At 46.0% G+C, this 13,885-nt stretch overlaps 2 protein-coding genes and 1 non-coding gene across 3 annotated transcripts; 2 read left to right on the forward strand and 1 right to left on the reverse strand.

The window, feature by feature from the left end:
- Positions 1-6,326, forward strand: LOC100822316 (hydroxyethylthiazole kinase). Its single transcript, XM_003565701.4, has 2 exons — positions 1-551; positions 5,712-6,326. Exons 1-2 carry the CDS (start codon positions 123-125, stop codon positions 6,102-6,104), a joined length of 822 nt encoding a protein of 273 aa, XP_003565749.1. The 5' UTR covers positions 1-122; the 3' UTR covers positions 6,105-6,326.
- Positions 6,327-6,568: 242 nt separating this feature from the next.
- Positions 6,569-6,649, forward strand: TRNAL-AAG. Its single transcript has one exon. It is a non-coding gene; the product is annotated as a tRNA-Leu (tRNA).
- Positions 6,650-6,731: 82 nt separating this feature from the next.
- Positions 6,732-11,174, reverse strand: LOC100833684 (CASP-like protein 1E1). The gene is made up of 2 exons (XM_003567631.4): positions 10,667-11,174; positions 6,732-7,368 (listed from the first exon to the last, which is right to left on the reverse strand). The coding sequence occupies exons 1-2, from the start codon at positions 10,939-10,941 to the stop codon at positions 7,038-7,040; spliced, it is 606 nt and encodes a 201-aa protein (XP_003567679.1). The 5' UTR covers positions 10,942-11,174; the 3' UTR covers positions 6,732-7,037.
- Between the last annotated feature and the right edge of the window lie 2,711 nt (positions 11,175-13,885).

Consider the following 13,885-nt stretch of genomic DNA (forward strand, 5'->3'; position numbering starts at 1 on the left):
CTTCTCTTTGCCTCTTTGGGGAACACTCAAGCCTCAACCCTGCAGCCCCGCCGCCGTGCCCATCTCCTCCACGGAAGGCCCCTGCGCGCCGCCAATCGCTGGCCGTAGCCTTAGCCTTCGGCATGGACGAGCAGAGGACGGAGGCGTGGTGGGCTCGGCGCGCGTGGGCTCTTCTCTCGGCTGTCCGCTCGCGGGCACCGCTGGTCCAGTGCATCACCAACCTAGTCTCCATGGACATCGCCGCCAACACCCTGCTCGCCGCCGGCGCGTCCCCGGCCATGCTCCACTGCATCCGAGAGGTCCCCGAATTCACCCCGCGCTGCGACGCCGCCTACATCAACGTCGGCACGCTCTCCGAAGATTGGCTCCCCTCCATGATGGCCGCCGCCTCCGCGGGCCGTCCCTGGGTGCTCGACCCCGTCGCCGTTGCCGCCTCCGGCTTCCGGATGAACACCTGCCTCTCGCTCCTCAAACTCCGCCCTTCCGTCGTCAGGGGGAACGCCTCGGAGATCCTCGCCCTCGCCGCCGGCTCAGGCAATTCCTCCTTCAAGGTGCCTTGTAACTTCCCTGCCTTCCGTTGCTCGTACGGTACTCCTCATCTTCTTGCAATTTCCAATCCTAGCAACCAATAACACAAGAATGTTAGATCAGACTTTTTTTTTTGAGCAAGGGGAGATCCCCCGATTTCCATTGCTAGAAATCAAAACGATTACATAGTTCAACAGAATGTAAACCAAGTAAGAAAGAAAACCTTGCCGCATAGAGAAATTTGACAAAATGCCACACCTTTCTTTGCACTTTGCCTCAAAAGCACACCTTACGTTTACTTAGACAAAATAGCACATCTTTCTTTGACATGTTGACAAAATAGCATTTTTTATTATTTTCTAACCCACTTTTCTGCCGAGTAATGTTCTCCCGGCTACCTTAAAACTAGGATGTGAAGTGGGATCCCACAAATATCCCACTTCTAGTACAAATTTTCAATTTTAGGTCCAATTTCGAGCCAAAAGTTTGAACGAGCAAATCCCTTATGAACTACAAGTGGGATCCCACTACATCCCTACTTAGAAGTTAGAACCTTGTTAAACCTTCGCACTAGCCTGCTACTATCCTTCTCTAGCCTTCTGGATTCATCTGTCTTCCTCCTTATGCAGATCTGACCAAAACAACTTCGAAAAGGGATTTGATGACTCTATTTTCAAAACAGGTTTTGTTTCTCTTTAACCATCTGGACCAGCAAACAGCAGCAAGAGCCACAGTGTGCTAAATAGGAGCCATGTGGTAGATAGGGACATAACCAGCACCCAACAAGGAACCAACTACCCCCTCCATCTCATATTAAGTGACTCAAATTTTTCTAAATATGGACATATCTATAGATGAAATATGTCTATATACGTGTGATCGAAAGTCACTTAATATGGGACGGAGGGAGTACTTCCTAGACTACCCTGGCCAGTCCACATCCAAAGAAGAGATGTGCTGATTCAACATTGTCACAAAAAGCACACAAGGATGATCTTAACCAGTTCCTTTTTGGCCATTGTTATCTTTGGTCACTATCGCATTTTGAAAAAGCTGCCAAAGAATGAGTTTAATTTTCAAAGGTGACTTGGCTTTCCAGATCCAATTGCTACGTGCACCATAAATGTTTTTCTCTAACCAACTATAAACAGATTTGGTCGAGAAGTTACCTAGTTTACCAAAAGCCCAACTGACATCTTTCCTATTCAAAGCTAACATTTGCTAGTCAAGTTATACTCAAGCAAGTGTTCTGACCAGGCAGGGGCGGAGCCAGGATTTGAACTTGAGGGGGGCGGATAAAAGAAAGACTAATAGTCTTTGTGTGTAAATATGCGCTATATTTGTACCACTTCAAAATTGAGACAAACAACTACCGAGCTCTTCCAACAAATCGAAAATATCATGGGAGACATAAACAATAACACAATTGATTGGTCAATTGTCTCATATGCAATTGTATTAACTAACCTATTTTACATGTTTACTAATCGATAGAAGAAGTACTACCTAAATCAAACACTAACTTACAATATTAGTCGACAAAAGAAGTACTCCCTCTGATCCATAAGTGTCTCAGATTTAGTACAAAATCTGAGACACTTATTATGGATTAGAGGGAGTAGTATTGACTAGTGCTTGATGAGAATTGAGATGCAATCTTTACAATTGAGGGCTTTATTTTGTCAAGAAAGAAAAGAATTGAAGGCTTGATTAGATAAAAATACATACGCTCATCAGGTCAGAAATAAATGCATACAAGAAATACATGCATACCAGTGATCTGATGAGTGATTGGAAAATTGAATGGTGAATTGATGATCTGATCATCTAAAGGATAAAAAAGAATTAAAGAAACAAGTTACGTGTATGGGCGTTGTGGCCAGACAACGAACAAGATTCAAGAACACGAGCTGTCTGGAAGCTACGGCTTTGCAGATGACGATTTGAGGAACAGACGAAGGTAGGCAGGATTGACGCGACACATATGCAACTACCTTGCTTTCTTGCATCAAAACACATCCTAAGCACGTGAGGCATCGCAATAGACTTGGAAGTCTTTGTGTATATCTGGTAGGATCAAAGTTGGTGCTCACACTAGGTTCTTCTTCAATTCCTGAAATGCTGCTTGACACTAGGGTGTCCAATCATATTTCTTTTCTTTCTTCAATAGCTGAGTCAAAGGCCTGGCTATCTTTGAGGAATTCTCGGTGAACATACGGTAATATCCCGCAAGTCCTATGAAACTTCTAACTTCTGGAACTGACTTTGGTGACTTCCATTCAGTCATGGCTTCTACCTTTGAGGGGTCTACGACCACTAATGTGTCCTAGAAAACAACTTCATTGAGCCAAAACTCACACTTACTGAACTTGGCATAAAGCTGGTGCTCTCTAAGCTTATCCAATACCTTCCGAAGGTGTACTTCGTGCTCACTAGTGGACTTGGAATAAATAAAAATGTCGTCTATGAAGACTACGACAAACTTGTCTAAGAACTCCATGAACACCTTGTTCATCATGTTCATAAGAGGTAAATACACCCGCGGTCCTACTTTTATTGTCGCAGTGTCAGTTTAGTCCTAAAACTATGAAACCGAACACTTTAGTCCTAATTTTATGATAAGTGGTGCACGCGAGGTCCGAAGCTCGCTCGGGCGCGTCTGACTCGCCTACGTGGCACGTTGACCGCGTACATGTCAGCTCAGGAGCGCTTTGCGGGAGTTTTGCCGCCATGGCAGTTGGGATTTTTTGCAGAAAAAAATCACGGGCACAGGGACTTCACAGGAGGATCGAAGGGCAGCATCTGAGGAAGGCCTTGAATCTGATGCAAGAGGGGCTGAATCCTCCTTCCCTTTCGGCGACACAGAGGAGTTGGCCATCGACCTCGTTGTCATGGCGGCGGCGGCGATGACTGAGAAGAGAGGACAAGAAAACAGAGAGAGGAAAATGGCCATGTTTTTATAGGGGTTTTGTGCAAAAAAATCCCTATCATGGCGAGAGGACGAGAAAACAGAAAGAGGAAAATGGCCACGTTAGAAACGATCTACGGATCAAAAGATATACGATCTGGAAGTAGGCTACTCAAAAGGATCTGCAGTTCGGAGTTTAAAACGAAAAAGCTCACTGGAGAAGATGAAGTTCGCCAGAGTAGATGGAACTTGACGAGTTGGTGGTGGATTGTGTTCTGGGCTTTGAGCGGAATCTAAAGGTGGTGGTATCTCAAGCTAGAAGTCGAAGACGAGGCGGTGATTTCTCTCCTGAGTTGATGGCGACGTTGGCTTCTCCTCCGAAATTCCGAGCTTGAGCGATCTCCTCGAGCTCCGGGCGCTTTGGAATAGGTTGAGGATCTCGAGGGGGGGGGTCCTGGGGGAGCTATTTATAGGAGGTAGGGCGCTCCGGATAAGCTCACGACGGTGGAGTTTAAACGATGTCGGTTTCGATTTGAATCGCGAGAAGATAAGAGTACGGGACGGATTGATTTTTGTTGGGATCGAATCCTTGGCCTGAGGGGTAAGATTTGGAGAGAAAACACGTTCGGCATAACGAATTCGAGGCGGCGGCCATGGAGTCTGGCTCGGACTCGAGCTCGGCTCAGGCTAGGGGTAGGAGGGGACTGGGGCTGGCGGCGGCCAGGGCGGTGTGGCAGGAGCTGGGGCTAGTGGCACAGAAGGTATGTGCTCGTGCGTTGTGTGCTCGTGAGGAAGGAGAGAGAAAAGAAAAAGAAAAAGGGGAAACAGGATTAAAATATAAAATACTTTTCTGGGTCTCTAAATTGCTAGAAAGGAAAATAGAAAGGAATTTAAGAAATGAATATAAAATACTTTTCTGGGTCTCTAAATTGCTAGAAAATCAAATAAAGCAAATAAAATACCAAACGACATTGGAATTCCAGTAATTCTGTATACCGGTTTAGAACCTAGGAAAAATAGTTTCCTGATGGAATATATTTTATAAAAAAGTTCTAATGCATATGCAGCTCAAATAAATTCCATACATTTTACTTTCAAGGTTCAAATAAAATTCCGAATTAAATTTGTAAGATCATATCCAACTTCAAACATGGACAAAATGAATATGCATGTGAAATGAAAAAGGTAGTAACATCCAAATTAAACACGTCGCCGCAGCGGAATCACAGATGCAGACCATCCGCCGGCTAGGCTGCCGAGCGGCCGAGGGCACCAGGCACATGCAGCCAACTTATGGGCTTTTCTCCTTTCTTGGGCTGTTTCCTCTGTACATGGCATTAGGCCTCGTAGGTAATTATTTAACTCTGGCAATTAGCACATAATCTATACGTCATTAGCATTAGTACATCTACTGAAATTGCATAGGGGGGGGGGCAAACTATTGGGATTGGGGGGGGGGGGGGGGAGCTGGGGCTGACCCCCCACCCCCCCACCCCCCCACCCCCCCGCCCTGTGGCCAGGAGACAGCCGTGTAAGAAAGGAGAAGCATAAGCCAGGTTGCAGGAATAACCATAATAGATTTTTCATTACATAGGTTGAAAATTGAGGAACCTAGGCAACCATGCAAAGCAAATTGGTAAGGGGAATCCGCCACGACCACACAGTTGACAAGGAGATCAAATCTGAGAGTTCAGTTCCTTCCGTGGCTGTAGTGGGCTAGTGGCAGCTGCTGCTCGGGGTGGCCGGCTGCTGCAGGATGTGGAAAATGCGAACCAAGCTGGTGCTTCAGAATTTACCTTGTTACCCAAATTCACTTCTTTTATTTTTAAATCACGCTTGTTCACTTGTTACCGTTTGCTTGCAATGGGAAGAAGGTACCAGCAGGTATGCTTTTTTCTGCTGCTGCTGGATCCACATAACATGGACGGCTGAGGTACTTTTCAAGTACACCATAGAAAACCTTTTGTACATTATTGGCTGAAAATGCAGATATATTGTTCTTTGTTTCTCCACGTTGTGCACTCATCCCCTAGCTCCACCCTGGCCATGGCTGGCTACAGAACCTATCTCATCCAGTCTGTAAGGTATTTAGACTGATTAGTTACTTGTGCTATGGTAGTCTGGTCAAGCTTCCCTTATGTTAGTTAGGTTCTTGCCAGGATTCCAGGAAAACTCCCTTGTCTCTTAGTTTGGGATTGAGCAACACACATATCATGCTATACCGCCGATGGTATTCCATCTTGCTGCCAACGGACTAATTACTCTGTCATCGCAGGGTGTGGACATTTTGCATGATTCAGAAGATGCTCAACAAGCGGCTAAAGCATTGGCGTGTTCAAGCGGGGCTGTTGTTGCAGTATCCGGTGCTGTAGATTTCATCACCGATGGGAAGCAGGTCATTGGTGCAAGCAACGGTGTGCCTATGTTGCAAAAGATCACAGCCACAGGGTGTGCTGTGACTGCCCTTATAGCGGCTTTTGTCGGAGCGGATCCTTCCGATGCTCTGGTCGCGTCAGCATGTGCTCTTGCCATCTTTGGACTTGCTGGAGAGATTGGTATGGAGTCAGCAAAGGGACCTGCCTCTCTCAGGGTCAACCTCATCGATGCTCTCTACTGCCTTGACGAACAAACTGTCACCTCCAGAGTAAAAATTTCTCTGCGACCATAATGCATATGTAGTATGGCTACCAGGCTATCAGTTTCCAGGAAGTAGAGAAAAAATTATGCATGACCTATCATCTACACAGACAATAATGTTGCACAACATATAAAAGTTGTTCTTGACCAGTGGAACAAGGAGACTTGCATAAGTACTTTTGCTGCTGGCGTTGCACAATGCTTTGAGATGGCTGCACGAGCTGTCTGTTCCAACGTTTTGGTGCAAGATAAATTGCTGTCCAAGTGCATAGTTGTGATGCCAAAAAATTATACGAAGTAAATGACCTATTATCTATAGAGACAACAATGTTCCACGACACATAATTCGTTGATCAGTCGAACAAGGACAACCACACGAGTACTTTTGTTTCTTGCGTTTGTACTTTGCACGGTGAATCATGTGTTCTTTGTTTCAGATTCCAGTGTGTCGGTTGACCTCATATATATAACATTAAAGAAAAAATTGGTGACAAAGTTGAGATGGCCGAGTTGGTCTAAGGCGCCAGATTAAGGTTCTGGTCCGAAAGGGCGTGGGTTCAAATCCCACTCTCAACATAATTTATTTCTTTTTGCCTTGCATCTGCAATATTAATGCGGAAAGTAGTAAAGTGCAACAGAGCAAAGGAGATTTAACTGAACCCCGAACCTTTTATTTTACAGTGACAGAATTCCCGGCTCCATTCATTTTTTTTGGCGATTAAATGTTTCATTTATTTATTCACCAAAGATAATGTGCAAGCACATGTTCACTGTGTCATGGAGCGCCGATGAGGCGTCACAAACGTACACAGGTCTGAAGAAAGTTTGATAATATTCATGGAGATCAACTCAAGCAGAGTACCATGGATGTACTATCTGCATTCTGCATATCTTCGAATCGATCGATACATGCACGCACAAATCAGCAGCTAGGGGAGCTAGATGAGGCAGGTAATTAATGAAGCTAGTAGTAGGATGAGTTCTTGTGGAGGGTGAGGATGGCGAGCATGAGGTTGACGAGGCTGGCGAAGCCGGCGATGAGGGAGACGATGACGGCGGCCATGGCGCGCTCGCAGAACCTCCCGTAGACGTGGCACACCTTGCCCCAGCGCACGTGGGAGTTGCCGCGCTCCCCGAGGATGCCGAACTCCGCCGCCGCGCCCACCGCCGAGAAGAGCAGCGCCAGCACCACCAGGTCGCCGATCATCACCGGCACCACCGCGCTCCGGCTGCGGCACGCCGCCAGCGACGCCGCCGAGAACACGCACGCCATCGCGTTCGCCACCACCAAGTATCTGCGTTGCATTGCACGTAATTAATTTCAACTTTCATGCCATAACTTTCAACAATATATAGGACTCTCTAGCTCTTCTGTTTCTAAGGCCTACCAAACGTCAGTACATTTATACATTTTTTTAGGCATATTTAGGAACGAGGGAGTAGCTCTACATCACTTTTGCTGAGGGGGGGTTTTGCAAATCAAACTCAGCTACTAAATAAATGCAGACATCTGGTAGCTAGCTAGGCGTTGTGTGCAAGCAGTTGGCAAGCTACGTAGTACAGGTGGTACACTAAATGTGAGGGCCCACGCTATCATAGTGTGGGTGCATGCAGTGTGAGGTCCAGACGTCTAGCTAGCTGTCCCGGACGTCGAACGCATATGCATTGGTTGCATCCTACAGTACACGGTATCACCGTCACTTTCGTGCTTAAATGTGTTTAGTCATTGTCGTTACCTAAATTTGGTCCATGTAATTCCTTGAATGCCCACCCATTTTGGCTGTCACTGCCTCACTGGCCTTAGCTAGATCGATGATGCGTACTTACAACATCTTTAGCAGCAAAAGATAAACCCAGGAAGTCATGTTTCAAAACAAAACCCCAGGAAATTCCATGCTCAAATTAGCTTTCAACTAAGGGAAAAAGAAATGCTCCCCGGCCTGCACGTTTTCACGCCCTCGGGGTCTGTGTCCATTGTTTTCAGGTTGTAGCTAATTGCAGAAATGAAAAAGGTTGTCAGATGCTAGTATATTTTTTTTACGAAACAACCTTCAGCGGGTTATTTATTGTCAAAAAACAGTCGAAAAGAATTCGATCGCGGAAGAAGTGGCCCGGTTTATAAGGAAACTGGGCCGGAAACCGAACAAAGGAAAAAACACATAAAAAAACACACTAGAGCTTGGAAGTAGGGTTCAGAGGGTATAGAAAGAAAACTAGAAAATACAACCTAAGGAACATCATCTGAACCAAAAAAGAAAGCACCGAAACCCAAGTTCACTGCAGGGTGCATCTCAAAAACAACCTGCACGATCAATCCACCCTTAAAATGCTCCTTGTGCCGACAACTCTCCAACCGAATAAAACTGATCCTTGGCGACGACAAAGGCCCACAACCAAAGAGGCTTCTACAACGACTGTCAGGAGTCACAAGCTTACATTAACCTCCTGAGAAAGCATCGATAGATCATCACAAGTGAACCCAAGCGCAACGAGGTCCACTTGTGCCTTTCCGCTGATGCCAGCCAAGACACGAATCGCCTCAATCGCCTTGGGCGTGAGCGGCTTCTTGTACATCTCCAAGTATGCCTTCATCCTCTGCTTTGCGCTCTCCTCAGGGTCATCCTCGCTTTCCTTTCCATTTGGCAATTCTCCAAAAGTCTCCGCAAGCCTAATCTCAGCCCGCTTGGCCACCAGAATAGTGCAACCTTTGTTTTTCTTGACCAACCGGCCGCTACGCCGCACGACATGAGGTGTAGTAACCGCCTTGAACTGCTGGGGCAAGGGGGTTCCGAGCACAGAACATTGGGGCATGCAGTTTAAACTTGTTGATGAAATCCGCTACCGTGGTAGGTGATGCCGCAACATCCACTGGATTCGCATCATGCGTGCCACATTGAAACCACCATTCTTGTTGACCTTAGGGGAGAAGATTGGGTGCCCCAACAGACGGCATCTCCTCTAGCGGGCAAGGCATCTCCACGGAAGGGATGATCTCAGCACATGACGGCTAGTATATATTTTCCCCATGGATTAACGGTAGCCGAGCAAAGCAGCATATATCCCAGATCATATCCAAACATAAAGCACATCTACGAGACTAGGAGACAAGTACTGCTGCTGGCGCCCGATATTGCACGGAAAGAATGGCCGGAAGTCTGCGCTTCGTACGTATAGTTGTAGTAAAAAGAAGAGATCAGCCAATTACGATTCTTGCGGATAACGATCGATCTCGATAGGTATGGGTATGCATGCATGCACCTCCTGGATGGAAATCTCTATCGTATCATACAGATTTTCGCCTTTCGTAAAAGGCCAAATCGGTGGTCGCTAGCTGGCTAAGCTTGGAGCACACATCCATATCCATCGATCAGGCCGGGCGATGCATATATGACTATATGAGCACATGTGGCCCACGGTGGATCGATATGACGTGTGAGCAGCCTGGGATCGTCGTAATGCACCGCCTGATTACACTCCTGTCATCATCATCAACCATCTATCTATCACTCTCTGCAATAATGTGCAGATCCATCCATCCATCGAGCTATAGCCACGCACGTGGTGCACCGAGAATCCATATATGCATTTGATCTGTAGGACGCAGTGACGTGGATGAAAGAAAATTGCGGCTGCAACTTTTTGATGAATAAATAAATGAAGGATATAGTGCGCGGCAGCAAGAAAACATGGTTATTAATTAATTTTAATCGTACGTCCATGGCACCTCAAAAGCCACGAATTTCTAATTCTATTGTGTGTTGTGGCATCCTTGTCTATAGTACGCTTTAGTTGAATGCTTCTTTCTTGGTAGGAGAAAGAAAATGGTTTGTTTGTACGTGTGGAATTAATTGAAGGTTCGGGATCGGGCAGTGGTAGGAATCAGCTGGCCGGACAGACATGCACGACATTTCTTGCCTGCCATCCTTATCTCACATGAAGTATACAGCTTTCTGTTTTGTTTCTAGATATACTACGAGGGAGAAACACGTACGTACGGAATGATGTTGAGTTTAAAGTGGTCCGGATCGAACGAACGGCGCGGCCGCAAACACTGGACGTACGGGCACTTGTTGCTTTGTACAGAAATGGCATGCATATATGCCGATATGCGTGCGTATAGCGGCCATATGACTGGAGTACATTGTACAGACTAGATTGTACACTTTGTGAGTGTAGAGACTATATGCCGAAACTGACACTTCTGTACTACTAGCTTGTGAGCTCAATAATTATTTTGTGTGCTCATAATCATTGCAGGAATTGAATTTCCGCTACAAAATTCTGGCACACAGAATATTGAATTAGCTAGGAAGCCGCGCGTGTGCTTTAGGTAGCCCAATTTTGTAAGGTGCGTGGCATCCCTTTGTCATACTTGTATGATGCAAAGCAAATTGGAATTAATTAGAAGAAGCAAAAGAACAAAAAAGTGTGGAGCAGAAGAGAAGCGACGACGACAATCATGACGTACGGACGGACTGAAGAGCGGCAGCGTGATTAGTTATTTGACTTGCTGTGGTGGCATGCTGGCTGAGTAAATTGAGTAGTAGCAATGAAGTAGCAGGAGCCAGGAGGGAAGGAGCTAGAGAGGCTTACACGAAGGCGGAGGAGTAGGAGGACTTGGCGGTGACGGGCACCTGCAGCGGCGGCAGCGTGTCGGCGATGGTGACCTGGACGGTGGTGGTCTGCCGGTCCACGCCCATCACCACGGCGGACACCAGCGTCGCCGCCAGGATGAACACCCGCAGCGCCACGCTGCACCAGTCCACGGACAACTGCTGCTGCTTGCCCGACGCCGCTGCCCCCATGTTGTAGCCTGATCTGCGGCTGTCGGAGAGCCCGGCTGGCTTCACCACCCGCGATTGATCCATTGTTAATTGCCGGTCGAATTAAGCCGGCCGGTCAGCCGGTGTAGTGCTACTGGTTTGGTTAATTTGCTCTTCTTAGGTAGCTAGGCGGGCAGAACGGCGTGTGTGCGTGTGGCACAGGGAGCGTGCGTTCGTCGGGGGAAGGAGAGGGAGCAAAGCTACGGTAGGTCTGTGTGCGATAATGTCTTGGACCGGGGTCTGTATTTATGGTTTGGAAACGGCAAACGTGTGGGACGAGCACGATGATACCAGGAAATTAGCACAGAGGAAACGGCAAACGGCTTTGAAATTTGCAAGCTGTACCAAAGCCGATACGTACGAGATTTCAATGTAAAGAGGTAATAACACTGCGGTACAATAACTTGTATTGCGCGAGCAGTTTTGTACAACAATTTACAAAATGGAGTCATGTGGTACAAGAACTTGACTTGGAGGCGTATTTTTGGTCAGAGCCAATGGAGCACGTGGCTTACCACGCTGGACTTGGCACGTGTCGGATGACTTTTTTTATTTTATGAAAAGCCCCCCTGCTTATTCTCTTTTGCAAAAGCCGCCTACGAATCGAATCCCCTAACCCTATATGTCCTGTCACTGTGGCGCCACTGCCGCCGATTCCATAGTGATTGCCCACGACGACCTCGAGGTCGGTGGTGGAAGATGGAACAGTTCGGTTCATGCTTGAGGGAGAAAGACGAAGGGCAGAGGAAGTAATCGAAGGGGCAGGAAACAAAACGAGAAAAATTAATCTTATAGAGTGTTTTTTTTTTGCAAAAATACAACTTGCCTAAGAAATGTAGGAACCTAAATACATAGCGAATGGCTTATACACAAATGTACAAACCGGTCTGAACTCCACGTGGCGCTGACGTGGCTAATTTCAGACTAATCCGACCAAAAGTGCACCCGCGAGTCAAGTTCTTGTACCACACCTGACCCCATTTTGCAAGTTGTTGTATTAATCTACTCGCGCAATACAAGTTCTTTTACCTCCGGTGTTATTACCTCCAATCCAATGTAAATCAAACCGGATGTTTGCATATAATCGAACATACTTCCTTCAATTCATATTAGGTGTCTCAGGTTTAATACAACTTTGTACTAAATTTGAGACACTTATTATGAATCGAAGGGAGTAGTAAATATTAAAAAAACACTGAATTGCAAAATTTAGAAAACTGTTTTTTTTTTCACATAGCCACAATAACTGGGTAGGCAGAGCAGTATGTAATTTTGCTAAAATTTTGAACCTTGACAGGCTGTTCTGGGTGGGCAGCCCATGTCTCTGTATCAAGAAACCCCCCTCTACTAAACAGTTTCAACTAACAGGCGCCGGCACACACTCATCCTCTGGTACTTAAAACACAACAGACGAATACATTAATTACTACTCCTTCCGTCCCGAATTAACTGACGTGTAGATGGAGGGAGTAGTAATTCGCCACAGTCGACAATTTCCCAGTCAATGATACTGATTGTCCATCCACATCAAAAATACACTAACAAAAGTACAAAGGCAGCTGCACGAATCTAGAAGTTGGCCCGATGGTTCGTGAGTTGGCCGAAAAAAGGCGACCGAGCCCTTGCAAAACTGACTTGGGAAAGTGAGAAACGAGCACAGGGCAATGCCAAAAAATGGTCTTAGATTCTAATGCGCAGTCGTAGTTGAAATGCCACAAACAGCCACAAAGTAAAATTACTAGGGGACCACAAAACATGTCAAGTGCAAACGATAGTCGTCAACTTAGCTAACTAAATAAAAATTAAGTATTTTAAAAAAAATATCATTATAATGTTCTTTCGATAACTTATCTAATGATGTATTTTTTTGTTAAGATATATATTTAATTAATCAAATTGATAATTTAGGAAAACGTGCGTGCCTTATGCATCTTATGGGACGGAGGAAGTATTAGGCATCCGCAGACTCCTAACCGACTCTTATTTAAAATTTATTGTGTGGAAGAGAGAGAAATAGGAGAGCCAGAATCACACCTAGGGCAACTAGGGCTATAGCCCTAGGTGTGAACCAGCTAATACATGTAGGTTGTGATGGTGATTTGGCAAGATAAACTAATTAACAATGTATTAGCCCTAGGCTTCCATAGTTAGCCTAGTTTAGCCCCAATCTTTACGCAATTCTGAATCCGCCACTGGAGATAAGAGAACTGTGTCTTCATGAAGAGTCAGACTCTTAAGAAAAAAATCGACGAGAACCGGTTAAGAGTCGGTCTTTATAACATTATATTTAATACTAACAAATTATTTAGAATCAACAAAGCCTTATTTTAACGTCCACTTTACTGACTCTGCAGTCGCGCGGTGACGCGAGTAACGGAGGGCGTCGGACATGTGCAGTGCATGCGCTGGAAGGTGGCCACGCACGGAAGCATGAGGGACAACACGGAGTTTGGTGCGGTGGCTAGCTAGCCGGTGGAGGTTGGCTGTTGTACTATTTAGATCAGTAGAAGACTATCTTTTCTAGCTAGGACGTCCAAGATATCTGGCTTCTGGCAGGCATGTGCGCGAATTCCAGCTCGCAGTTGCAACATGCTTTGACACCCATCAGCGTAGCCCACACACGTGGACGTGGCTTCTGTCAGGACCATCCCTCACGTACGGCCGGTCATTGCAGTACGTGTACTATCGGATCATGTGAGAAATTCAGATTTTTTTTTTGACAAAAGGAATTGAGATATTAATTGGCACTTTTTGAACGCCCTCCGAGACTAGTTAGACGTCACTTGTCACCTGTGATGCACGCTGCCCTGACAGTGGCCTGTGTAGCGCTTGGGCTGTGGCGGTGTGCGTCGCAAACGCGACAGTTTCTGTGTCGTTGTTTCATTAAGCCTGTTCTTTTTCCCCAAAATCTAGCTAAAAACATTAGTTAGATTTGATTCATTACTCCAACACTATTGGAGTAGCCTTCTACTCTATCCGTCTTAAAATA

Source organism: Brachypodium distachyon, chromosome 2, assembly GCF_000005505.3.
Source record: "Brachypodium distachyon strain Bd21 chromosome 2, Brachypodium_distachyon_v3.0, whole genome shotgun sequence".
In the NCBI taxonomy this organism is placed as follows: Eukaryota; Viridiplantae; Streptophyta; class Magnoliopsida; order Poales; family Poaceae; genus Brachypodium; species Brachypodium distachyon.